General features: G+C 41.4%; 2 protein-coding genes across 4 annotated transcripts; both read right to left on the bottom strand.

Annotated features, from left to right (window-relative positions):
* Positions 1 to 18: 18 nt before the first annotated feature.
* On the bottom strand, positions 19 to 11,745 carry LOC311018928 (aminopeptidase N-like). Of its 3 annotated transcripts, XM_084018048.1 has the most exons (22): positions 11,582 to 11,745; positions 11,384 to 11,430; positions 8,061 to 8,646; positions 7,210 to 7,352; positions 6,877 to 7,016; positions 6,336 to 6,462; positions 6,036 to 6,190; positions 5,793 to 5,906; positions 5,499 to 5,642; positions 5,157 to 5,222; positions 4,964 to 5,029; positions 4,023 to 4,195; positions 3,814 to 3,890; positions 3,588 to 3,721; positions 3,450 to 3,505; positions 3,229 to 3,376; positions 2,768 to 2,859; positions 2,267 to 2,377; positions 1,449 to 1,616; positions 1,193 to 1,333; positions 586 to 667; positions 19 to 348 (listed from the first exon to the last, which is right to left on the bottom strand). In XM_084018048.1, the coding sequence occupies exons 3-22, from the start codon at positions 8,642 to 8,644 to the stop codon at positions 190 to 192; spliced, it is 2,880 nt and encodes a 959-aa protein (XP_083874174.1). In that variant the 5' UTR covers positions 8,645 to 8,646; positions 11,384 to 11,430; positions 11,582 to 11,745; the 3' UTR covers positions 19 to 189. The 3 variants fall into 3 exon arrangements, with proteins under 3 accessions (XP_083874174.1, XP_083874175.1, XP_083874173.1); XM_084018049.1 differs by lacking the exon at positions 11,384 to 11,430; XM_084018047.1 differs by lacking the exon at positions 11,582 to 11,745 and having other exon boundaries at positions 11,384 to 11,538.
* Positions 11,746 to 13,352: 1,607 nt separating this feature from the next.
* Positions 13,353 to 27,265, bottom strand: LOC311017431 (aminopeptidase N-like). Its single transcript, XM_084015775.1, has 21 exons — positions 27,139 to 27,265; positions 21,636 to 22,371; positions 20,757 to 20,899; positions 20,307 to 20,443; positions 20,067 to 20,193; positions 19,127 to 19,281; positions 18,621 to 18,734; positions 18,349 to 18,492; positions 17,831 to 17,896; positions 17,578 to 17,643; positions 17,275 to 17,450; positions 16,901 to 16,977; positions 16,621 to 16,754; positions 16,325 to 16,380; positions 16,099 to 16,246; positions 15,679 to 15,770; positions 15,427 to 15,537; positions 15,068 to 15,235; positions 14,684 to 14,824; positions 14,256 to 14,337; positions 13,353 to 14,127 (listed from the first exon to the last, which is right to left on the bottom strand). Exons 2-21 carry the CDS (start codon positions 22,238 to 22,240, stop codon positions 13,975 to 13,977), a joined length of 2,895 nt encoding a protein of 964 aa, XP_083871901.1. The 5' UTR covers positions 22,241 to 22,371; positions 27,139 to 27,265; the 3' UTR covers positions 13,353 to 13,974.
* Between the last annotated feature and the right edge of the window lie 234 nt (positions 27,266 to 27,499).

Here is a 27,499-nt window from a genome sequence, read left to right as displayed (position 1 = left end):
ACATGAAAATCCAGAATATCTCTTTTATATTTATTTGTTTATTTATTTATTCAAAACCTTTCAAAATTTGACAGTATGTACAGCATTAAAACATATTCCCCATATAAAAAAGGATATTCATAATAACACATTAGCTTCCAGTTGGAGTAAAAATCAGTAAAAGAATCTACATTTAAAAACTGCGAAGAGTTAAATTGGAGAAGAAGATTCAGTGTTGAACCATTCAAGCACCTGCTTCTTGTTCAAAGCTACCCATTTCATGTTGGCCTTGATTCTCTGCAGCGCCTCTTCAACAGACCAGGTGGCCGAACCAAGCTGGCCCGCATTGTCTTCTTTGAACTGCAGTAACTGGAGAGGAACAGGGGAATGGGGTTGGGGGGGTTACTGGGATTTGATCACTGCATGTGGAGTACAATGACTAAAAAGTATGTCAAGGTGTAAACTTTAGGATTCGGATATAAGAACATTTTCTTAAACATTAGCCTAGTTTTTAATATTTATTTTCTCACACAGCATCGGTGTGAAAGGAAATATTGGATCAAAGGCTCCGACAGAAAACAACAATGAACAAAAGAGAAACTATACCTGCTTGTAGTCGAACTCAGTGGAGAATCGTTTGGTCAGTCCGTAAATCAGTCCTCCGTAGGAAAACGTTCCAGCAGAGTAACTGAAGAAAAAGGTGACAACAAGACAGGCGTTGGTCATTTTGGTGGCAACTAAGCTGTTTGGTTGGACATTTTGATGTCAGGACTAATAGTCTTCAGTGGCTCTATAAAGCTAGACGTTAGTGTCAGGATGCTAACACGCTCAACGTCACTATGCTAATGTCACTATGCTAACGTCACTATGCTAACGTCACTATGCTAACGTCACTATGCTTACAGGCTTAAGTTTAGCAGGTAAAAATATGCTTACTGTCTAAGTTTAGCATGTGAGCATTTGCTAAATTGTGGTGAAGCAAATAGCATTCATTTTGCTAGGATTTGGTCATAAACAAAAGGATTGGTTATAAATATAAATATACATTTTTGACCTGAAGATGGTGTTCGAGGACGGAAGACTACCAATATCACCAGGATTTATCCTCTGCACACTATGGATATCCGTGCCAAATTCAATGCTAATTCATCCAATAGTAGTTATAGAGTTTACTGTAGCATTAGCCTATATATGTGTGCACATCCAAACTTACTCATTGAATATATAGCCCCATTTGGCTCTGACAAAGTCCCATGCCAGAGGTTGACCGACGGGGCTACCAGCAATGGAAATGATGGTGGAGCTGGCATCCTGTTTACGGATCTTCTCTGGGTCTAGACAATACTCCAGGTACCTGAAACACAGTCACACGTGTCAAATGTACTGTTTGAGTTAGCATTGCTGAAATCCTGCAACGACAATTCTCTGTCAGCAAAGGTGGCAGCATGCAGCATGTCAGTGTTACTGACCTGTTCAGCAGCCAGGGCCGTTGGGTGCAGGACAGAGCAGACCTGAGTTTCGAAGCCTCCGAAGCGATGGTGGCGTTCTTGAACATGGACCAAGCAAAGTCCCACTCTTTCACTCCTCCTGCTGCAATCGCACTGCAGTACACTGTGTACTTCAGGTTGGGACTAATGCTGCAATGATTGATGAAGAGGACAGTGAGTAAGCAATGACATAAGTGACTAGAGAGGGAATCAGCGAGGTTGAGCGGAAGAAAAAAAGAGAACGAAAATACTTGAATTCAAATAAAACTGCTGCATTTAAAGATGCATTTTATGGGATACAGAGTAATACAGTTTCCGTTCCTCTGTGCTTTGTTTCCATAGGCGGGCCGGCCAATGCCGACAAAGACCTGTAGCCTACTCGTCATAAAACCTTGACTCTTTGACAGCAAGACTTCTGACTAGCAGCAGCTGAGAAAACCGTGATAGCATCACATGACATTGTTCGATATGCTGACATGACTTTATTGGTCCCACATGTAACAATATGTAACTCACCCTGTTCCCAACCCTGCAGCTATCAATGTTTATTAAATACTGACACACTCTCTGACCCAGCCTTCATTCTTAGACTGTGCTGTGAGTCCACCTGCAGATGCGTGATTAAACCCTACAGCAACCCACGTTTCTGACCTCTTTGCTTTAGTCAACAGAAATTGCCACCACACTTGTGTTCACACATTTGCCATAGTTAGTTCTTAGACAAGAAGAACGATATGCTTGTGAAATTAAGAGAGGATGGAAAAGAAAGAATGAAAGAAAAGCGCTGGGTGTCACCGGACCTGTTGTTAGTTGGATTGTTCATCCAGTCTCTGAACCAGCCAGTGGTTAGTTCATGACAGCCCTCCACTCCCGTACTGCAGGCGATGGAGATTGCATTCACCTCATTGTACCTGGACAGGGACATGAGATTATACAAGGGTCAGGTCTGGGAAGAGAGAAGGGGCTCCATCAGGGAGATGGGTCCCTTCATTTAGTGTATTTAAAAAACAACAACATTTAATCAGATTTTAGAACGGCCTAATTTCTCTGCTTTAGACTTAGTAGTGTTTGTTACTTTTATATTACAAAAATAGAAGTTTTCCAGGTTTGAGAATGCAAGTGAACAAGATTATATAGAATATATTTCTGCCAAGATAAAAGTAAATTCATGGTCATCATGGTTTTATCGTAAAACTAAAATCTGCAATATAATGTAGTTGTTCATATTGTTACAAAATTGTTATTGTTATTGTAGCACAGGTGTGTTCAAAAGAGTAAAATAGAGATGTTAGCATCCTTACTGGTCGGTATGCTTATCTGGGATCTTTGTCCAGTCCAGAGTGATCTCTTTGAAGTGGTTGAACAGAGGGGTGACCTGTTTCTTTAGGTAAGCCTGAGGGATGAAGGCATTTTGTTAATTTGCACAACTGTTTGTGATCTGATTGATGCATCTCCACAAATGATCTTAAATGTTTTGAATCCCCCCATCGTAGTTTGACAAATTAGGGGCCCTCAAATACAATCTTGCATAGGGCCCCCCAAAGGCAAGAAACTGGTAGATGTGTTAGGAAGTGACAACGGCAAATGCAGACGAAAGGTTGGTATTTCGTAAACCCCAAATCTTTTAATGGGCTTGTTTCCCTCCTCAGCAAAGCAACAGCAAGAACTCAACGTCTTTTTTTCCCTCCGTGCTTTGTTGAGGGGAATTAAGGGGAATTCAATAATTAAATCATTGATGGAGTACATGAAAAGTTGACCAAACCTGCATGGGTCCATACACTTCACTGCGGTCAAACATCAGGAAGAAGTAGTTCAGGTTGCGACGGGCCGTCTCCCAGGGCATGTATTCGACTTCTTTACTGAGGAACTTGGTTGTCCTCAGAGCAAGAGTTGTGTTGACAATCGTTGCTCTGAAACGGACACAATTGCTCAGCTCTTGCTTTCAATATTTGACAGCAGTGCTTCGTAAAAACGTGGCCTCACCTCGCAAGGTTGAAAGCATCATCGATGACTTGCGCTCGGTTGATCAGTGGAATATCCTGAAAAGTGAACAATGGGGTTGAGTTTGGGGGCTTGGACAGTCACTCAGAAACACTGCAGAAGTAGTGCATCGTTGTGTACCTGATGTCGGGAGCTCAGCTTGGCGAGGAGACGCTCCCAGTTTTCAGAGTCGTAGTTGACTCTGTAGAAGCCCTGCATATCGATGTTGGCAATCAGCCACTCATTAGCACCAAGAATCATGTTTGTGTTGATAGCTGTTTGGATGGAGATGAAAAAAAGCACCTTTTTTTGCATTGTGTTCAACATCTTTACAATGCTCTGGATGTAGTCCTGAAGTAAATCTTACCTTCTTTTTCCATAAGCCAGTACTGCTCTTGAGGTTTACCAGACTTAATCGACGTAACAGGGACAAACCACTCGTAACTAGAACCACATCCATCCAGCCATTTTGTACATAAACACAGAGTACATGCAGTGAGCTATTTATGACAGGGATCAATATTCATATACGGTATATTCAGCATATTCACACAAAACATTAAAACTGTTTCCTACTTGAACTCTGAGGGTCTGGTCACTACAGCCTCTGGGTCTAACAAGAAGTGCTTCTGGGTAATATTTCCAGTGTGGGTGTTGATGGTGACCAATGGGAACCCCATCTGGAGGATCCACCGGTTCATGATTACCTCTACAGACTCAGGCAGCTTTATGCCGGCGTTATCCACTGCCTGATGAGAGGAATATTAAAATATTAGGAATAGTGTCACATGCTCCCTGCAGAGGAATAACTTTTTATATATTTGTTTATTTAAAATGTATTCAAGGTCTCATCTCAGAACTGACTTATTCTGACTGACTTATTCATTGATCATTGAGTCGACAACAAATGATTTAAAGCAAGCCTACGTATTTGTTGTTGAAAAGCAGCCGAAGAGATCCCAAGTGGAAATTACAATAAAATGCTTAGTGGTAAATGCTAAACTGTAGCCTACAGAAGAAAAGGGTAGAATGCTCTAATAATACCTTGGCTACCTAAAGTTTGCTAACATTAGCCACCTTAAGCTACTGGTTCGAACGGAGCAAGTTGTATTTCTTATAAATTCAACTTAAATTTTGTAAATTTCTGTCAGAGAAAACAAGTGAGCCACTATTGTGAACATGGTGGGGAGAATTTAGGAGTAAAAGAGTCAGATATTTACTATTTACTGTTTTAGACTAAACAGTGTTCGGGTGTCCAGAAACAAAACTTCAAATGAACACAAATGTTTATGTACTGTGGATATTTAAACAGGCAACTGCATGCTAACATGTTAGCCTGAGCAACTTTGTAAAGTTTTGTTGACAGCTTGTTGCGCTGCCCTCAAGTGACCAAAAATCATCTCCGACTACTGCGTTAATTTAAATCTATAGATACTGCACTATGGCTTTGGAGACATTTTGTTTATAAGCAGCTGTTTTGTGGAAAGTAAGCAGTCATGATGATAGTGCTATCTTACCATTTGCAGATGCGTCCAGAGGTCTTTGTAGACTGTGTTCTTATACTTGAACTCCTCTAAGTATGTCTGCAGACAGATAACAACGTATTGGTTACGCTCTAGTGCTTTGGTGGTGAATAAAAGCAAGTTAGATAAAATGGTGATACGACAACATTAACAAATTACAAAACAAAATGTAATGAGCTGTACTCACATGGAGTCCTTTGGAAAAGACTGTTTCAGTGATGAAATAGGAGAGCATCCTGAGGACTGAAGCTCCCTGTAATGAAACACAGGAGGATATTAGCAGTGTTTGTATCGGATGGGACAGAATCAAAGCATTCTGTTAATGAGGATCAGTGATTCATTAGCACTTTAATCCTGTCATTCTCAAAGAGTGTCAAGGGTCCTTGATTGGGGTCACCCGGGGAAAAAATAAAACATTTGAATTCATTCTTCTTTCGTTTAGTGGAGGTCAACCTCTTGGCTAGCGGGGCTTGAAGTGAAAATACGCAGGGGTTAGCAAGCTGACATGTGACCCTCAATTACACCACACCTTGCTGTATGTGATGCTGTCAAACAGTGAACTGATGTCCGCGGGCCTCAAGATGTCCTCCTCTTTGGATGAGAGCGGGTGGGAGGAGGCCAAGGCGTCATTAACCATCACACCAATGATATCATTCAGAACCATTAAATCTTTCTGGAAAATGGACAGAGAAATATTTGAGATTTAAAGCAAAATATAAAATTGATTTCTAAATCCACATTGGCGGTGGCTCACATTGGAGCAATTTAAAAAGGAGATCCAGTGAGTAAATTCTCAGCTTGGATGTAAGAAGACAAATCTTACCATATTCCATGTTGGCTCAACATAGTTGGCTCCGAGATAAGAGACGTAGGTGGCAAAACCCTCGTTGAGCCACAAGTCATTCCACCATCGAGTGGTCACCAAGTTCCCAAACCACTGAGAAGACAGAGCTTCATGTTATTGGAAGGTTTTGAAACACACTTCAAAGCTAAACACAGTTAATATCAACCATATAATTGTTTTTTTTGGAGGGCATGCTGCATTGAATGGCCTTAAGTTTGATACCATGTGAGCGAGCTCATGCGAGATGACTGTAGCCACCCACTCCTTGTCTCTATTGGAGGACACGCCAGGATTATATAAGAGGGCGGTTTCTCTATAGGTGATGAGGCCCCAGTTCTCCATGGCTCCGGCGCTGAAGTCAGGAAGTCCAATCTGGTCTAAAAAGAATACAGAAGTGTCAATCTATTTACTCTATTGGATGCATTGTGTGTGTGTGTGTGTGTGTGTGTGTGTGTGTGTGTGTGTGTGTGTGTGTGTGTGTGTGTGTGTGTGTGTGTGTGTGTGTGTGTGTCTGGCTCCTACCTGACTTTTTCAGGGGGTAAGAAATGTTATAGTAGCCCTCAAAGAAGGACAGTATGGGCCCAGTCTTCTCCAGGGCATAGTCTCCCTGGCCCTCCTCTATAGCCTTCCTGCGAGCCCAGATCCTGATCTGGACACAAACAGTCCTTCATTAACCAGGCAGAACAAAACTGGGAGGCCAGAGATGTGAGTTTGTAGTCCAGCAGAGGGCAGCATAGAGTCACTACATCCCACAGGGCAGGGCAGCAACTGACAGACAAGCCAATTTCTAGTGTTGGAACTTGTAGTCATAGTCTGAGCAGCAGCGGTTTATAATATTGCATAATAAGTGATAACAAATTGTGATTCAATTCACTTCAACATATCATACAGTTAACTAACTGTTAAAACTGTTAAAGAAGCATTAATACACAATGATTAAAATCAAACTGTTTGTAGTATTTTTTGTATTCAAAAGAATTCAAAGACCTATAAAATATAATACAAAATAATGTAGACATTTAACCTATATCCATTTGTATGATAAAATGTACTAAATATTTACCAAAATTTCTGCTTCCGGTCCCGTCGTAACGAATGTGAAATCACACACAACAAAAGCCAGCAAGTAGGTTGACATAATCGGTGTGGGCTTAAAACTCGTCAGGATGAAATTGTGTCCATTTATAGTGATGTTAACTGGGTCTGTGTGGAGAAAAATAAAGCAGACTCATTGTGAATGAGGAAAAACAGCTGAGGATGTTATGTTTGCTGTTGTTTGCTGTTGTTGTAAATGAAATACGGATATACCAAAACGTAATTGAGGTAAGACACGTTAACATTTGAAGTTTTGGTTACGACAGTTCACTTGTGAAATGTCACTGAAAGGAGAACTTGCCGTAGTTCATGGAGTTGGACAGAGCCACAGTCTCGCTGGGGTGGATGATAGTTATGTGGAAAACAGCTTTCATAGCGGGCTCATCGAAGCAGGGGAAGGCTTTCCTGGCATCCGTTGGCTGCATTTGAGTTGTGGCCACGACTCTGACAATAGCAGATACAAACACTCAATAATCAACACCCACATGAAATATGAGTTATTTTGGTGGTTGTTGTTTTTTTGTGTAGACATTTTCCTTAAACCCTTTGTTATTGAGAGACTTCCACACACACATACACATTCACACACATTCACACACACACACACACACACACACACACACACACACACACACACACACACACACACACACACACACACACACACACACACACACAAAAACCACATCCCTTGTTGCAAACAGTTGCAGATTGATTATGGTTGGATGTCATTACATTACTTGTTGAAATATGTTATGTTATTTTAAAAGGAGGACAAGATGACTGGGTTAAGAATTTGAAGGAATTCATTTTTTTACTCTTTAGCATATATTGTTAAATAGATGCATGTTGTGATCCAAAAAGGTTAAAAATGCTCTTGTAATTTTATCTCAAGTTTTTGTGAAGAAAGAAAAAACTTGACTTATGACTTACAGCTCTTATGACTTGTAGAGAACTGATTATGATTACTACTCTGTATTTTTGTATTTGTAAAGCATGCTTTTACATCACGGACTGATTTTTTTTTATTAAAACATAAAATTAACTTCCTACTTTGAGGCAGAGTAGATTTTAAGGTTCATAAACTAATAATATTTCAAACTAAATGAATAAAAATAATTTAAGAAATCAAATTTAGAAAGAAGAGCATACTTTTTCACCCCATCTTCCATGTATTCACTCCTGTAGAATCCTCCCAGGTCGTCGGCCAGCTCCCCAACAAAGTCAGTGAAGAGCTCGTACGTGCTGCCGGCATGCAGCGGGCTGTCGAGCTGGATCACCAGGTACTGGGTGGGAATCTCCAGCCAGGTGGTTTTCATGGCGGGCGTAGTGGCCCTATCGAGGCCCCTGAGCTCGGCATGGTGTCCTTCAAAGCTGGTGAGGTTCAGCTTGTTGGAGTGAATGATGATGAGGTCCGTCTCCTTCACACATTTGAAGATGACCGTGGAGTTTCCGGTGAAGATGTACAGGTTATCCAAGTTGGGCTCCAGCCGGGGCCACAGGGTGACATTGTAGGAGACAGGAACGAGGGAGTCTGGAAGTCTGTAGCGCTGCCAGGGCTCCTTCGGGGTGGAGGGCGTGGTGGGGACAGGAGAGCTGGTAGGGGATGGAACTTCATTCTTGGACTTCTCTTGAGCGTAAACCACCGACAAAGCTATGATGGTGACCACAGCACCTATGGCTACAGCCACACAGGTTACGGCGACTGCTTTGCTGATGAAGTAACCCTTCCCCATGGCTCCACCAGAGAAAAAGAAGACAGAAGAAGGAATGTGATTGCCATTTATGCCCTGCCTTGTTAGATTCATCCCATAGTTAATGGTTGATTTCCTGGGTGGGGAAAAGAGCTGAAAGTCCAAAACATGAACTTGAAAAAAGTCCTTGAGATAACAAAGAGTCCTGTCTCAACTGTGAACGTTAATAATTGCGTAATGCCTCTGAATAAGGCCTTATTTGGATGAATAAATTATGTGACCATGGGGGAAAAAATAGAACTAGCTCTGACGATATTATCCAGTTGCATAATGACATGGCATCACCAGCTTTGGTTGACTAAAACAGGTGTGGCTTTAAGAAATGACGACAATCCAATGGTAAAACTGAAATCACATACTTGGATTTTGAAAAAACAAAAACAAATACAAGCGCAAATCATTTTGATGATGTCACTTTCATGATCCAAAGCAGAAGTAAAACAGAATTATAGCATTTATAGCATTCGACTGAGCACAGTGACGGAGGATTAGTCAGATTCTTTTCCGAGAAAACGCTGCGTTTGCAATCGTGATTACGTCCAAAGTCATGACCGGAAATCACAACTTTGATGAGTTACAAGTTACTTCTTGAGAATTTTGCGGTGTAGTCCTCATCCTCAGAGTTATTTACTAACAGCCGATTAAGACAGGCTGTGAATCAGCAGCTTAAGTCCTCCATCAGGGCTAAGTGGGGAATTCTTCCAGCACCATAATACTGTGTGGTGTATCCGTGTTCTAACTGTAACATTTGATTCAAATTGGTCCATAAATCACATGTATGAGTATGGAGCTTAGGTAGACTTTCCATTTGATTTTTGTAATGCCTTCCCTCAAAACCCTTTCCTCGCACTCCTGCTTAAACTGTACACTTGCACTCAGATGTATCTTTGCTTGCACACACAACACTCTTCTGTGTTCACTTAAAACATCTCAGATATCTCCTCTACTCTTGGTTTGCTCTATGTAAATGGTAAATGGACCTGCATTAATATAGCACTTTTCTAGCTAACTAGCTACTCAAGGCGCTTCACACTACATTCAGTCACTTTTGCCCGTTCACACACATTCATACACTGATGGCACATCAGGATCTAACTCATTCATACACATTCACACACTGATGGTGCAGCATCAGGGGCAATTTGGGGGTTCAGTATCTTGCCCAAGGACACTTCGGCATGCAGACTGGAGGAGTCGGGATTCGATCCGGCAATCTTCTGTTTGGAGGACGACTCGCTCAACCTCTGAGCCACAGCTGTCCGCTATGTGTGCAATAAACTATCAAAATTCATAAACTAATAGTATGCCAGGTGTAGTGCTGACAAATAAATTATCCCTGCCTCTTTGCAGGTGTGTCCGCACCATTACTCCTTCTTCTTCTTCCGAGCATCCCTGATGGGCAGTCACTCATTGGCCTGGGTCATCCACTTAGGCCCTCCAAAGTTTAACTATGTACTTCCTTTGCTTTTGGAATTCAAGGCTTCTTCAAAACAGCATGATGTTCATTTCATACATTTTCGCATTTACATTCCATTTAGAGTCAAATAGACCATATATAATAATAAGATGTCGTGGAATCGGGGTAGGTTTAGGTCGACGTGTGGGGGGGGGGCGATCGTCTGAGACACCGGAGTGTCGATATTTACCTGACCGCTAGAGGGCGCGCTATTTTGAAACGTAACATATGGTCGTAATTCGGTGCTTGACACACGACCTATGTGGTCGTTTTCTCGAGGAGGACAGTCTGAAGGTCGCTGCTTGTGTTCGTCATGTTGCTCCTCTACAGTCCAAATATGCTTCCGAGATGTTGAAGCCCAAAATCCAAGATGGCAACGGCCAAAATGACAAACTCAAGTCTTCAAGACTGTAGTTAGAGCATACACTAACTGTAACTTGCTCCAATGAACGACACAACTGTTGGCTCCCCTCTAGCACACAGGCTAGCGATCTAGCGTACAAAATACAGGTGGCACGCAGGTATATATATATTTATATATATATATATATAGATATATATGTGTGTATGTATATATAAGTGTCCTTTTATTCCAAACGTTGTGAAGAAACAATATAATGAAGCCTTGGAGGTGGGAAGTGGATGAACCAGGCTAAAGAGTTACAGCCCGTTATCGACCATCTATCAGGGCTGCATGCAGATGAACATGCTTCACTGATGTCGTATGTGTGGAATTAAAAAGAAAAGAATAATACATAAAACTTGATTACATTTGAGTTTTATTTCCACACCTTTTTCTGAGCAGGTTCATTCATGTCTATCCACACGAAAGCATACATCTTCCAGCAGCTGTGTTAAATTCCTCATCGGTACCGCAGCAAAAAACACTTTCTTTCTAATCTGGCCAACGACAGCCCTGGCAAAATAATCCATGCTTGACGCTTGTTGCTTTACAAAACGTTAATCATAGTTAAACTTTTGCTTCACGACAATACCATCATCCTGCATGCAAGCAGCCATTCTTGGCAGATGACTTTGTAATTTGTACGTGGTAATTCTTGTGTTTAGCTAACTAATTGCTGAGAAAGAAGAAGAAGAAAGGTTTGTCACAGTAAAGTTTAACAGTAGTTTTACGGTCCTCCACCAAAGTGGACACTTTTTTTTAACCCATGTTTCTCGGCTCTGAATAGCCACATCACAAACAGACAGACACACGCCATCACCAAATTACAGTTAAATGCAATGTCATCAAACATTGGTCTTACCTTGCAATTAGTTTGTTTTGACTCTATGGTTTCAGTGGCCTTTTCACCTGTTGATTGTGGAATTGGAAAGATGTGTGCTGAGGGTTATACTATTTATACAGGTAGATTATAACCTGTACCAGAGATCGGAACTGAGTGTATCGAAATAATGCAGCAGGCTATTGCACAATCCTCACACACAGAACATCCAGTCATTACCTCGTGTGGTTGGTCTTGAGCTTGTTGTGTCTTGCCTGGAAGATTAATCCAGTGTGAAGCATTTTCTAAAAATACACCGGTGTCCAATAATCTTGTACAATGATCTCTTAAAAGTGTTGGGCACAGATTTTTGTGTAAAGGGTCTACCATTCTTTTCATAGTCACTTTATGGAGGACCAGCCCCTTCCGATTCCCAAGGTATCACACATTCTCACACCGCTATGCATCTGATAGTGACGCACAAGGCACCCTTTAATGTCTGTATGAGATGCAGCAGGCTTTCAAGTAACTACAATGGGAATTACTTAAAGTCATTATTAGACAATCAAAGAGAAAATGCAGGTGGATAGGTTAGGCAAACACAAGACTTTCAGCCAGGAGACCAGTGTTCATATCCCACAATTATGATAATGATGCTTGTGACATGTATTTCGTCATTATGTTATGCCATTTGCGTTTTACTTTGAGTTTGAACTCAGGGTAGCCCGGTAGCTGGGTAGCCCGGTATCCATGTGCCGGGCAACCCAGTGTGTAAAACAGTGACGCCAAAAGGTCTAACAAAGATCAATATGTGACAAGTTGCAAGGATAGCATTACAAAGGCAGTGTTTTTACAAATTCATCTCTGTTGCCCAGATTGGACCATGCATCATGTTCCTTGCAAAGTAATATGACGCAGGAGCAATAATTCTTGGTACATTTTGGGAACAGCTGGATCTGTGTTTAGCTGCTTGTAAAGCTCAGAAACTTTGGGGAATTCCTGCTCCACATAAGCATGAAGTGAAGTGAAATGGCACTGGGCAGCACACATCTTTCATATCGCCTGTTTAATACTGTATGTGTATTGTTCAAGCCTGACCCTGGATACCCAGGTAAATCCACAAAAGACATTACGCAACGGTTTCACGGCCTGTGCAGAATATTCCCCTGTGACTGATAGATTAACTTTGAGAAAGAGTCCCTTTAAAGTTTTCATTACTTTCAACTTTATACAGCTCATACAAAGTCTGTACAACATATAACACTATAGTCGCAATAAATGTGTGATTAACTTTGTGAATTTAAACAAAAACACTTGTGTTTCTATAGTGAAGCATTTTCTCTGAGCATCTAATAATAAGGAGTTTAATACGTTTATTTGATGTAGCACAAAGTCACAAAGTGTTTCACATGAAAAGAATGGTTGAAATAAGACCCAATCAGTAAAATGAGCATGCAAAGAAAAAAATACCACAGGAAATATCATTTGAAAAATAATTATTGTTTTTTAATGCAGTGGCAGGTGGGTCAGTTTACATTGTAGATACTGGAAAGACCAGGGCACCTCATTCAGACACTAAAGGTTGTTTTTGCAGTAACGGCCATGACAAAGCATCCATATTTGGCACGCTGGGAGTGAGAATGGGCTTGTAAAACCACTTATCAGTTGTCACATTGTACTGTTACAACATCTGCTTTAACCAGTTTGTCCTCTGTGCTGTTTATTCTCATCTGTCCAGCAGTGGAAGATTGCCTGAAAGATTGCGTTTCCCATATTTGATATAATACTTTCAGCATGACATGGACGATTGCCAAAGGAGTGTAGACATACACACAGCAATATGGACAGAGAAAACATGTCTATGTGAAGCCCTTCATTTGGTTTCCATTTTAAATCCACTTCCAAATGAAAATGTTAATCACAGTCTGTGGACAGCAGTCATCAGGGACCAGGACATTCTTTTTGTATAGAGATAAATAAACACAGACATCGAGACTTCATGAGACTTTTTTTATTTATTTGTCTTTTGAGTCTTTGCATAAACTTGGAAGACAATTAGTACATCATGTAGTGCAATTTATTTTTATGACCTAATCATCAAGTTAAACAACAAAAAAGAAAGAAAAAAAAAAAGAAAAAAATCATATCAAACTTGTTTCCTCCAACCACTGAAGGGTACATGGATTTTCAATGTAAAGACATCCGCTGTTGAGAATGACTTTTAATGACTTAACAAGAAACTGTTAATTTACCAGAGTTGTTAAAAAAAATATGTTAACATTCCATCATGATGAGAGTCCCTAATCACAATCACACACACAGTTTCAGCCACTTGTAGTCAATCAATGCCAACGAAGCTGCTCTGGTGATGTATGAGTGGCTCACTTCCTCAAAAGCAAAAACAAATGTAAGTAAAATGATAGTTTGTTACAATGGGTTTTTCTGGGTCACAGTCTAGCGGTGACAGCTACATCACTAATATAAAGTGGAACACGTGGCCCATTGTTCATCTGTCGTGTGACCAGAGACTGTCAGTTGTGCAAAGCTACCAAGAAGAAGATGATTCTAGTGATTGTCATTCATTACGTATCCCTGACTGTACAAATAAAAAGAGTGGGAGTGTCCACGTGTCCTCATGTGGACTCGTCATTGAACCACTTCAGCACATGTGCTTTGTTTTCCGTCACCCATTTGATGTTGGCAGTGGTCTTCTCTATAGCCTGCTCCAGGGCCATGGTAGCTGAGCCAAAACCAGCATGGAGGTTGTCTTCTTTGAATTTCATCAGCTGGAGAAAGAGACAAAAAAAAAAAAGCAAAAACAAACAAAGACATGCTGAATTTCTGCATGGGTTGTATTTATATTAAATACCCTCATGGAAATACTGTGCATATTTCGGCTGCGTGGGCCGCATACCTCCTGTAGCTCAAACTCTGTAGAGAATCTCTTTGTGATTCCGTTGATGAGATAAGAGAAGGAAAATGATCCTTTCCCATACCTAATAAAGAAAAGAAAGATGCTGACATTTAGGTGTCACGAAATAATTATAGAGATTAGCAGAAGGAAATGTTGCTATATCCTGCCGTTGACCTCATTTAACGTCAGTTGGGAAAAACACCAGATAAATGTCCCTCTAAAACAGGAACAGGAACGTCTCTAAATCACTGGTCTGGTGATGTTGAATCAACCATGTGAAGGCACAAAAACAGTTGCGACATTAACACTACATACATGGTTATTTATGCCTGTGTGTGTGTGTGTGTGTGTGAATATATATATATATATATATATATATATATATATATATATATATATATATATATATATATATTATATAATCTTACTGCTGGAAAATGTAGTTCCATCTTGCTCTGACAAAGTTCCAGGCCAGCGGCATCCCCACAACGTTTCGGGCAATGTACTGGATGGTAGAGGTTGCGTCTTGCTTGCGGAGTTTAGTGGGGTCGAGGGTGTACTCCAGATACCTGGCTCAGGCAAAACACGGTCTTACAAAGCAATCATTTTCAAAACACTACGTCAATATGTTCATTGACAGTGAAATATTGCAACGTGAGCAAATTTTAAAAATTGCATGCGGTTGCGGTTGCTCCACGTGAAAAATCCCAGTCACAGTGTTGCACATTGGTAGAGCACATGCAAAGACAAGGTTCTCATTCACAAAGCTCCTTGTACGTAGGTAACCCCACGAATGCGGATGTCGCACGTACCTGTTCAAAAGCCAAGGTGCTTTGGTGCAGGCCATGGCCGCCCTCAGCCTGGAAGCTTCGGATGCCAGTGTGGCGTTCTTGAACATTTTCCAGGCAAAGTCCCACTCCTCAACACCACCGAAGGCTATGGCACTGCAGTAAACTGTGCTTCTCAAGTTGGAATGGATCCTGGTCAACATCAAGGTAAACAAACAATGAATTAGAAAAACCAATACCAAACACAAAGCCTCTCTCCTCTCATACACAGTTAGGTGTGTCATGGCTGTCTGGGGCAAATGAACACAGCATGAACAGTCAAATGTTTGGGAAGATGAAATCTTAAAATACAAAACAACAGACTTCAACTGCTCCATACTCACGGGTTGTGATGTGGATTTTCCATCCACTGTCTGTACCAGCTTTTGATCAGCTCCCTGCAACCCTCCACACCCATACTGCAGGCTAATCCAATAGCATTGATCTGATTATACCTGAGAAGGGGGATGTTTGAGAAAACTGGGAAAACTGCAATACAGCACGACAATACCCAATAAGTGCGAGCCATGTGGAAAAGGTAACAAACAAAATGAAATCTGCTTTTTACTTTAAAGAATACATCTTCTGATTCTTACTGGTCACTGTGTCCTGGAGGTACTTTGGTCCAGTTAGCTGTAATCGTCTTGAAGTGCTCAAAAAGTGGCTGGATTTGTTTCTTGAGGTAGGACTAAAATAGAAATAAATAATATTCATATTTTTTATGTCCAATCATTGTACACTTTTTCCGCTTCATACACTTCTTCTATGTTATGTTATGTTCAAACAACAAGCGACACAGCAACCGAGCTCAGCTTTTTTCAGCGTTCCAATAACACTGTGAAGCCTCATGTTTTTGGTTCATTCCATCTAAAAATAAAAAATGCCGTTAGCTACTTCCCAGTGTGGTTAAAGAACATGCTTGAGCAACATAGTGACAATGAAGCTGACTACGCATGGCCGTTTGGTTGCTTTTGTCGCTGGTAGTGTGAACATAGTATTGGTAAAGCAGTATTGACCTGTAAAGCTCCATAGACCTCAGTGCGGTCAAATATGAGGATGTAGTAGTCCAGGTTTCTCAGAGCTGACTCCCAGGGGATGTAGTCCCTCTCCTTGAAAAGGTATTTGGTCGTTCTCAGGGCCAATGTTGTGTTGACTATTTTGGCTCTACACAAAGGGAACACATTCTTTGTAGACACGCAACGTGGAAAGGATTCCATTCTTTAAATACTCATTGTTCTTTACCTTGCTAGATTGAAGGCATCATCTATGATCTGTGCTCTGTTGATGATTGATAAGGCCTGAAAGAGACGACACGCACAAACATGTTCAAATTGAATCCGTCAAACTCAGATCCAGCATCCACTTTTAAGGTGGAACGACAAACTTGAACTTGAGCGTGCAAGAATGCCACGGTCATTCGTATGCATAATGTAAATCTCACCCTTTGACCTCTGTTTTCATCTAAAAGTCACATATAGTACAAACCAAACTGTCACTGCATGGAGCGAAACACTTTTGTGAATGGGCATGTGACTCACCTGATGGTCGGTGTTGAGCAGTGATAGGAGCCGATCCCAGTTGTCAAGATCGTAGTTCACCCTGAAGTAGCCAGATACGTTGGTGTTGGCCAAAACCCAGTCTTCTCCTGAAGCTGTCATCTGAGTGTGGACATCTCATGGAAAATATTAAAGAAAGATTTGCAAAATATTCATTTAACGCCATGACCGGCTGTGTCGGCTGAGTCCACTAAAGCCTCTTCTTGTCTAGTATTCAGATCTGATCTAAAAAAAAGAGCAACGGGTGTTACTAGGGTCATACCTGTCTCTTTAAGGAGCCAGTACAGTTGCTGTTCCACACCCGTCTTCTTCCATTTAATTGGGACAAACCATGTGTAACTGGACCGACACAAATACAGATGATGAGTGAAAACGTGATGGTTCTTCTCAGGATGGCGATCTGAGGATGTTGGTCAGTCTTTCTGACTATTGGATTGAGTGCCATGAAAGTATAGGTACAGATATTTATGGTCTCCAGAGGATGAATCCAACTGACTTTTTGTCTAGCACCACAAAGTACACATCTCTGTAAGTGAAATGTCAAACAACCATTTGCCAACATTTTGTACACATATTTATATCACACCCTTGATTGTACATTTTGGTGAGATAGGATAAGGTAAAAAGGATTCCTACTTGAACTCAGAGGGCCTCTCCACTACGGACTCTGGATTCAACAGGAAGTGCTTCTGGGTGATACTTCCTGTCCGGGTGTCGATAGTGACCACTGGGAAGCCCATCTGAAGAGTCCAGCGGTTCATGATGTCTTGGACAGTGTGAGGAATATGCAGACCTGGTGTGTTTTCAACTGCCTGACAACAAAGAGAGTCAGCAACTTAAGAAGAAACATGCACAGACTAGAATTATATCACCACACCACACACGAGGACATATTTCCATGTGATATCATCAATTGAGGTTTTTTCAAACTGCGCCGACCTGCTGGAGATGGTCCCAGAGGTCTGTATGCACCGTATTGCCAAAGGCGAACGTGTTCAGGTAAGACTGAGAAGAGACAGCAGGTCAAGCATCAGTAACTGTCAACACATTGCCTTTGCTGTAATCAATATGTGGGCGACATGTATAAAAATAAGTTGTGTTATTATAGTCAGAGTCTCACCACAGCACAAGTGGCAGTAGCAATGAAGTGATGCCTTATAACACTGTCTGCCTTACAACAGTTAATACTTACACTGAGTCCTTTGGCGAACACGGGCTCAGTGAGAAACTCCGACAGCATCCTGAGCACCGACGCTCCCTGATGACAACAAACAACAGAAATGCTCTGCCATAAATAATCACCTTCATGTCATTTCATTCAGTGTTTTTGTGCTTCCTGTTTTATTTTGTGGCCTCTTGTTTCAGATGTTCCCCTTCCTGTTCCTGTGTGGTTTCCCTCCCAGGTGTCCCTGATTAGTTTCACCTGTATCTCATCAGCGCTCGCTGCCTGTGCTTTATAAACCTCGTCCAGTCTGCTCCCTAGTTGCCAGTCCGTATTAGTACTCTTGTCTAGCTTTCCAGCATTTTCTCCAGTGTTTGCCTTCCCTGTGATTTCGTACCGGTTTCCTCAGACCTGCTTTTGCCTCGGTTAGCCATTGTTACCTTCACTGACCTCCTACTGAACCGTGTGCTTCCAGTAAAGACTTCTTGACGCCGCTGCATTCCTGTGTCGACTTGTGCTGTTGAGTCTTGTTTGTCAGAGTAGCAAACCTTGCTGTAGGAGATGGTGTTGAACATCTCGTTTATCTGCGCAGGCGTATTGACCTCCTCTTCTCGACGGGACAGCGGGTGGGAGGAGGCCAGGGCATCCACAGCAAACACCTTGTGCACGTCAGACAGTATGATGTCATCTTTCTGCAACCAAGCAGAGGGATGAAATAGGAAAGGCTTTCAGACCCAACCGTAATGTGTGAGATGTCATTGATCCATGACATGTAATTGTTGAGGCCCACGGTCTTTGTAGCTACAAGCGTGGCCCTTACAATGTTCCAGGTGGGCTCAGCATAGTCGGTCCCGAGGTACTCCACGTATGACGCAAAGCCCTCGTTCAACCACAGGTCATTCCACCACTGCAGAGTCACCAGGTTGCCAAACCACTAAAAAAACAAACAAATGGATAAACAGTTCTGTCACAGTCACCAGTCGGTTAAGCTCAGTACATTCTTCTGGTAATTTATTTCCCAGGAAAACGGTTCTATCCGACCACTGAACAAGCAGAGTCTTGAGAAAGTCACGTATGCAGTCAGGCCTTAAATATGTAAAAGGAGGTAGGGTTACATCCGCCCCAGGTGATGACATTTGCAAAGGGAGAGTGTAAACTTTGAGGTTATGTTACAACATTACAAGGGTGGGGCTGGGACTGAACCAAATGAGTGTCTTGATAATAAACTCCTATTTCAACTTACGGTAAGATAGTTTACAGTAAGTCTCCTGATCACTAAAACTAGAACAGAAATGGTAGCAAATTGATGGGAATATTGTGGCCTACCATGTGTGCCAGTTCATGGGAGATGACAGTTGTAATTCTCTCTTTGTTTCCGATAGAGGACAGGAGGGGGTCATAGAGGAGGCCCGTCTCCCTGTATGTGACCAGGCCCCAGTTCTCCATTGCCATAGCATTGAAATCAGGAAGAGCTATCTGATCTGGGGAGGACAAGGACATTAGAAATGGACTACCAATGCCAAAATTTAGCAATTGAATGTTACATTGCAATCATCAAGACATTTTCCAAGAAGGATATGATATCCGTGCTTGGTTGAATAAAATGTAAGTTGTTTAGTTTGCTACCATCCACATGGAGTTTTTGATGAAAGAATTTGGAATAAAAACCCAAAGGGGTTAAAGAGGACCTATTGGTTTCTGCTGTTTCCCTTTCCTTAGTGTGTTATATTGTTTTTTGTTCATGTAAAAGGTCTCCAGAGTTTCAAAGCCTAAAGTAAAGAAGCTCAAATATTCAAAGTGGTGATGTCACCAAGTAGGCTATACATTTGCATATTACCTGCAAAGCCGCTGGTTTGCACCCCCTTAAATACAGTTAAACTGATCATGGAGTTGCCAAGACGCTGTTAGACATTTGTGGTTCTGAGGCGAATGTGGCAACAACTATTGGATGGATTGTTATGAAATGTGGTACAGATTTTCACGACTTCCCACTGTGATACATTTTGCAATCCCTTCATTTTCTAGATATATATCAGGTCAAATATCCACTTTGGTTTTTTGACCAAATACTTGCAGATGGTGAACATGAAACTTTATACCTAGAAACATCAACATGTGCTTCCATTGTGAAGCACTGCTGTTTTGTTTTTTTCCCCAGTTGAATGGAAAGGGAATGCTTGACTAAGTGAGATAAAGGAAATGGGATTCATATTTCTGTCTTCATAGGAAATGTTTGCCTCAGCATGTCGACGTGGAGTTGACCTACCTGACTTGGGGAGCGGATATGTTGCATTGTAGTACTGCTCATAGAACTGAAGGATCGGCCCTGTAACGTTGAGAGCATAGTCACCCTGCCCGTCATCGATGGCTTTTTTTCGAGCCCAGATGCGGATCTGTGAAGAATTTGGCAGCTTAATGTCCACAATAACATGTTTTTAATGATTTTTTTTTTTTTTTTTTTTTATGTAGGTGGCGTAAAAAGATACAGAGAACACAAATGTCTTACCAACAAATTGTTGTTTTGTGTTTGAATGTTAACAAAGTCACTGACGATAAACGCCAGCAGATATGTGGACATTCTCTCTGTGGGTTCAAATGTAGTCACTCTGACAGGCATGCCGTCAATGACAGAGTCTTCAACGCCTGTTCAGGGAGGGAAAGAGTTAGACTCTGACACTCGGTTAGCATTAACAGCTGCTAGTTGCTGATTTTCTGATGAAAATGTCCACGTTATTAATTATTTACTTCTCTCACACACAACACTGCTGTTTGCTCTGAAGACGATTTATTATATATACAAACATGGCACATATCTTCTACCAACCACTATTTATTCTATATTGCAATGTTTCAATATGTGCTCTATTCTAATTTCACTTTGTAATTTGATTTTTCCACAGAAAAATACATCAAAAATTGAGAAGGGACAACATTTATGTGTGTGCCTAAAACGAACCAATTTCCCTGCCATTAGACAGAGCCGTGGTGTCTGGGTCGTGGATGATGGTGACATTGAAGACGGCTTTCATGGCTGGCTCGTCAAAGCAAGGGAAGGTCTTCCTGGCATACGTTGCTTGCATCTGCGAAGTAGCGACAACTCTGCAAAATATTCCAATTAAACATTAACATAAAATAGACATTAACCAAGTGAACCCCCCACCACCACCACTGGGACCATAAAAATTAACTCTCACTGTTAAAGGGACAGTTCACACCCAAATCCAAAATATTCCATAAAATCCATATTTTCTTCTTACTTGTAGCGTTATTGATCAACTTGGATTGTTTGGACCTTATATCCAATATAATCAGACTACATGGGATTTAGTGCCAAAATAATAACCATCTCATGTTTCTTTCCAGAAATTATGATCAGGTTACTCAAGATAATCCACAGACCTTGATGTGAGCTGTACTGTAAGAGAACAATCTGCAGAAAAATGTTCTGTAAGAAAACTCCCTGAAGATTTTCCATTAAGTTTACAGACATTTCCTTCAACCCTAAACATTCTGTAGATTTATTTAAATCAAAATTACACTAGAATATGAATAACACCATCAAACCAATGCCTTTGAGTCTGAAAACAACTTACAACTTACAACGTTAACTCCATAACATAAATCATTTTTGATAGACCTTCATTTTTTAAATATTTTACCACAGAAGTGTGAAGAAGGCTTCTCCAAATCAGAAAATCAAATGAACCTTTTCGGGGGTGATGGCCCTCACAACAGGTAAGATGAAGAAAAATAGGTATTTTTTAGTTTGGGGTGCACTGTCCCTTTAAGAGCACAATGATGAAGCACTATCATGCCATGCCATGTCGTTTCTTACTTCTTCACACCATCCTCAGTGTATTCACTCCTGTAAAAGCCACCCAGGTCGTCTGCTAGCTCCCCCTGAAATTCAGTGTAAAGTACATATGACGCTCCAACAGCTAGTCTGCTGTCTAGCTGAAGAACCAGATACTCCGTCAACTCAACAAGCCAAGACATTTGTATACCGGGCGCAGTGGCTTTACCCAGGCCACTAAGCCGAGCATGGTGCCCGTCAACGCTGGTGAGGTTCAGCTTGTTGGAGTGGATGATGATGAGGTCTGTTTCCTTCACACATCTGATAACCACGGCCGAATGTCCAGTGAAGATGTACAGGCCGTCTGCATCGGGCTTGAGTCGGGGCCACAGGGAGACATTGTAGGAGACAGGAACAAGTGAGTCTGGAAGTCTGTAGTGATCCCAGGGCTCCTTCGGGGTAGAGGGGGTGGTGAGGGTTGTAGGCATGCTGGTGGCGTCCACAGCTCCGTCTTCAGGCTTGCCTCGATTCTTGGCCCGTTCCTTGTCGTAGGCAACGGACAAAGCTATAATCGTAGCCAGGGCAATGGCCGCCAACGCGAGCATCCCAAGACCCACATTCTTACTGACATAAAAGACTTTCCCCATGTTCGATTCAGGAGGGGGCGAAGAAGAACTCTGAGGGTTCTCAGTCTGTGTTTGTCCAGTAAGCAGGTCTCTTCCCTCCTCAGTTAATGGTTCAGCTATTTACATGGCAACCAAGTCATTTTCATAACACCCTAGGAGAAATGGAGAGATGGGAAGACCTCGGTCATTTTTTCTGCAACTCAGCAGCTCTTAGAAATGGTGTTGTAGTGCTAGTACTACATGTACAGTGTAATTTGATTTAAGTTATTACATTTCAGTCATTCATTTTCAGAAATGATAATAACTACACATTACCAGCATTCTCAACTAGCTTTCATACAGCATTTTACTTTGTGTGCCACCAGAAAATCAATAAAATGAATTCATGACTATGGTACTTCAGAGAACATGCAGAGTAGACTGCAGTAGTAGAAGTTATAGTAGTAGTAGTAGTTGGAGTAGTAGTAGTAGTAGTAGTAGAAATAGTAGTAATAGTAGTAGTAGTAGTAATAGGAGTAGTAGAAATAGTAGTAATGGTAGTATTAATAGTAGTAAAATGCCTCATATTGTTGTGAAAATATAAACAGGTGTCCAGAGTCTCTTCATGATCCTGTGTGGCAGATCAATAATACTGAATGACACCCCCTCCCGGTGAGTGCCCAGCTCCGTGTCTGCCACAACATCGATGACATCACAGTGCGTCCCGAGGCCGTTCAGAGGGCCACGTCATAACCCATAACCAAGAGACATCTCATTCTTTGATGATTTCCCCCAGCCTTCACACCAGCATGCATCCCTCCATCCCAGCATCCTCTCCTGTCCCATCTACCTCGGCCACCATAGCAACCGCACAGACTGTTCCCAGGACAGCTATCAGCCATGCCATGGGCCAAAACCATTTGTTTCCTTATGCTAGTGTGGCTCATTTCACCACAGCTCCGCCTGCAGCCGGTTCCAGCTGTTTTCATACTTTCTCCTCTAAACTTTTTCACTTTGGCCACTGCAATAACTCCAGTGCGCCCAGTTGCCGACCATCTGTTATCGTTATCCGTCACTTCTTTACAGCCAAGTTCAATTTAATTCGAACAAAGAGCAAACTGAGACATATAAAAATAGATTGATAGACAATTATCCTAAGGCAACATTTACAACTGACATCGATCCTGAGCACTCGTTCAGTAGCCTGGCATTTTTATATAGTCCCATCTCATAAATAACAGACCATAAACTTTACTGATAGGGAGACCATGATGAGCCTTTATGGCATGAAGGCTTATCATGGGCTTCTTATCAGTAAAAAACTATTAAAGCCAGGAAATATCACGCTAAACTGGTGACTTAAAAGCAGCTCAGACCTACAAATAAGTCATTCGAAATTACGATTTTGAACAACAATGTCTTGAATCTTCTCAGGTAACTGTTCCAAAGTTTACCATGGACATAATGCTGCTGGCCTTGGAGGGAGATCAGCCGTTTCCTGCTGCTCCACTGTATATCAAAATCACTTCAGATTATCAGTTACTGTATCAGCTGCTAGAGCATCCTGACATACATAAGAGAGGAAACCGCAGACTTGAATCACACTTTGTCCCTCATTTGAAGTACAGATTGTACATTATGTTTCCCTTTTCCTCCCCTCCCTCCATCCCTCCCTCCCTTTTTCCTTCCTCTCTGATACCATGCACATACAGGTGTTTCCTCTCCAATGTCATCACGTAATCGTCACACTGTGATTGTCATAACTGTGGTATATTTTATCATAATCTATAGAAAAATGGTTTGAGAAGAGTGTACTTTTTGGGCACAGACATATCTATTTAATATTTCACTTAATCAACGTTCATTCTTGACCTTGGACCTTGACTGGAGTTGCATGCTCCTCACGTGATGACAACTGAACCCTTCTCATACCAAGTGAGCAAACTCTTTGGACGAAGGCCATGAGTTGAATAGTAATACTAATACCTTACTTTCTAATTAGCTACAACATCACCTATAAATAATAAATGTTAATAAATGCTCTCTGACGTTAAACCATCAGTACTGGAGCTGTAAATCTGTAAATGGCTGAGAATTAGATTTTGGGATAAATAGGATGATCTCTTCTCCAGAAGTCAACGGGTCTTTGTGATGACATGAAAAGCTATCCTGCGTTAATACAAACATTAATGGGTTTTTAAGTATAAACATAATGTTTTCTTAAGGTACGTCTTCCCTTCACACACCATACTTGAGATGGAGATTAACTAAATTGATGGTTAATCTACAACCCATGGGGTGTCGTAATAGTAATCTATAAGACCTTTATGATAGTGAGAAGCTACAGCTGGAGATAAGTTAAGTTTGGTTGATGAACAACTCCACAATAACCTTTCATCCCTTTGTATGCTTCATGAGGATACAGGTGATTGGATTATTATGATAGTAACATCCCTTGTGAAAAAGTACACCGCTTTTCAGGAGAATGAATGAATTCCTATAAATTCTTGGTATTTCAGCCTCCTACTATTAGGTAGCAATAAATGAGAGGAAAGAATAACACAATTTGTCAATGTTTTATCAGGGTTATCTAAAGACAAATGAGGCCTTCAGGCCCCAAAAGAAAAGAAAAAAGGTTCTTTCACAGTCGCTGCTATAACTCATCACCCAACAGGTAGCCTTAAAGAGCATTGGGTAATGATGGATCTGAAACTGTTAAACTCTGCAGACCAAGACCACACAAACACAGACGTTCTAGGATCTCTCTATAATATGACGTATGCCATGTAGCGATAGTGTATTATAATTTCAAACCCGCACATCCTCTTACGCCATGCTGTGTGCGAAAGAGGAAAACAAATACGGAACATAGGAAGAGTACTGTAACTACAGAAGGAGTTGAGAAAAAGATGTTTTTGAAGTTTTCAGAATGGCTGGGAAACCAATAGAAACAAACTAATGCCTTCATTTTATGCCTTTTAGGCTGATTATTTCACCTCCACTAAAGAATTGCCATAGGCCCTGGGCTTACATAAAAAAACTTTATTTGAATTAATTACAGGAATTAAATGTTTGCTAGATGTAGATCGATGCTGGCGTTAATGTTGACATTTCTCACCAAATTTCTAAATCGTTATTTCATGGTTGACAACGGCATTGAGTGTTTTAGATCAGCCCTAGCCTTCAGAGAGTGCTGGGTTTGCGCTGGCTGAAATGGAAAACCCGCCCTTCTCCAACGCCGCCACCTTCTCCCCTCCCACTGAAGCGGTGAGTGAGGTTGAGGGATTGATTTGTGATCTATAAATCCATCAACTCACTTTCTGTTACCAGTGTAACCTTAGCAAGAAAACTAGTGGATTAGCAAGCTTACGTTAGATAGCTAACTAGCCGCTAACACACACACGTAGGAAAGGACGTTGCTATCAACACATAATCAGTCATACACACTGATTCACCAGATTTGAATGTGCTGATGGTTTCATTTCCAGTCCACAGAAAGGAGAACAGACTTGTGTTGTGCTGTGATTGGGATGCAACACAGTGGTTACTGAGGAAGTAAAAGCAATAGATGCTGCAGGGAGAGGCGAGGACGGCGGTTTGGGAGATTGGTCCCTAACAGTCAGCCTCGCTTAGATCCCTTCTTCTAAGATTAGGGCTGATTTAAAACAGTAGATGGCATTTTAAACCATTTTCAACCACGAAATGCCAATTTTGTATTTATTTGGTAAGAAATGCCACTATTAACATATTAATGAGTTTCATCACAGTGGTCTTATAATTTAGTTTATAGCTTGAAAAACATGTTTAAGTGTGCAGTTACTCTTTGATTTTTGGTGAGATGCCTGAAATAAGTCTGTCGTTAGATTTTAATATTTTGTTCTAATTATAAAATACGTCTCTACACCTCTCCGGAAAAGCGTTGATTCATGCTGTGATTTTAGCAGACTCTCGTCTTCGTTTCCCTGCAAGCACCGTGTAATCTTCTCGGTCAACCTGTACAATGACTCCTTTGTTATCATCTGATCAGAAACATGTGCTACGTGTGCATTTCTTCAAAACCAAAATGAGCAGTTAAGTAGGTACAAGTATTGCTTTTTGCACGTGCACGACTGACTGAATTACTCGTGACATCTGGGAAGCACTAAAACTGGACACCTGCCTTCCACTGTAAATCTTCATCTGGCTTTTATGGAGAATTACATCTCCAGCATGACACCCACTGACTCTGTTTCCATCCATCCTCTCTTTACTCACTTTGTCCGTTGCCATTTCAACCACATTCCCTGGTGGGAATCAATAGTTATTCATTATACTTATCTCAAGATTGTGATGGTTAAATACCTTTTAGTGCCCATACACACGTTTGCATTATCATTCTATCTGCACATGAACCTGTGACCTAAACTATCAGCTCTGTGCGGTCTCAGCTCAACACAGTACAGATATAAGCTCCAGCCAGCTGTAGGAGCTGCTGAGTTTACATCAGCCCCGCGTGAATTGACAACAAATGAATCCACAGCAGAGCCAAGAAGTCAAGCTGGGACTTTGAATTCAAGATTTCCTACAACTGCATTGAAAAAGTGTTTACTGTCTGCATACTACTGAAATAGTGGTTCCTATATGTCGAGCTTTGATTTGCACTGGAACCAGTGAAATAAAAAAAAAGACAGAGAGAAAGAGAAGCAACAAAGACTGAACTGACTGCTTTGTGTTTTTTTTTTCACATTTGATTTGCATTGACCATTGACTTTCATAAACAGCATTCATGCATTAATTTGTGAGCAGTCAGGGATGAATCTTGATGTAAAAGCAGCAGCTGGAAAGCTAAGATGCATGCTATCACAAAACCTTTGCTGTGAAGGAACACAACTTGCAACCAAAGGAGTGACTTGGCGTGCTGGCTGGATAAACATGCCAAACATGGGGAAAATGGTACGTACCAAACCTCGTGTAGCTGGTGGTCCACTGCGAGCTCTGGTTCAAGTCTGCATGAGATGCATAAGTTGAGCTGGAATGATGTGAAACACTCCCCGGGTGGAGGCGGGAGGTGGTGAGAGCTACCTCAGGTTATCCTGGGGATGTAGGGAGGGAACGAGACCCCCCCTCCCTCCGAAAAGAAAATGGGAAGGGGGGCTGAAAGAATGTGGCTGTATCAACAAGACTGCAAACTCACTGTGGTTGAGCAGAAAGAACTGAGGTACAGAGCGTTCTGACCAGTTTGATGAAAGTTTTGCAAGATGCTGCTTGACCACAGCCTGACAGATTACCTGCTGACAAAGTAAAAAAAACTTCAGGTTCAAT

The sequence above is a fragment of the Eutrigla gurnardus genome (assembly GCF_963514095.1).
Source record: "Eutrigla gurnardus genome assembly, chromosome: 1".
NCBI classification, from domain to species: Eukaryota; Metazoa; Chordata; class Actinopteri; order Perciformes; family Triglidae; genus Eutrigla; species Eutrigla gurnardus.
Note: the sequence above shows the minus strand (reverse complement) of the source record. Positions and strands in the feature narration are given on the sequence as shown.

Excerpts from the sequence above, each read along its gene's own strand:
- LOC311018928 (XM_084018048.1), bottom strand. The coding sequence starts at position 8,644 with ATGGGGAAGGGTTACTTCATCAGCAAAGCAGTCGCCGTAACCTGTGTG. Across the intron at positions 5,223-5,498 it reads ACAGCATCACATACAGCAAG|GGAGCTTCAGTCCTCAGGAT; the intron begins GTGTGGTGTAAT and ends GTTTCATTACAG. Across the intron at positions 349-585 it reads CTGAGTTCGACTACAAGCAG|TTACTGCAGTTCAAAGAAGA; the intron begins GTATAGTTTCTC and ends GTTCCTCTCCAG.
- LOC311017431 (XM_084015775.1), bottom strand. The coding sequence starts at position 22,240 with ATGGGGAAAGTCTTTTATGTCAGTAAGAATGTGGGTCTTGGGATGCTC. Across the intron at positions 17,897-18,348 it reads ACACCATCTCCTACAGCAAG|GGAGCGTCGGTGCTCAGGAT; the intron begins GTTTGCTACTCT and ends TGTTGTCATCAG. Across the intron at positions 14,128-14,255 it reads CAGAGTTTGAGCTACAGGAG|CTGATGAAATTCAAAGAAGA; the intron begins GTATGCGGCCCA and ends CTCTTTCTCCAG.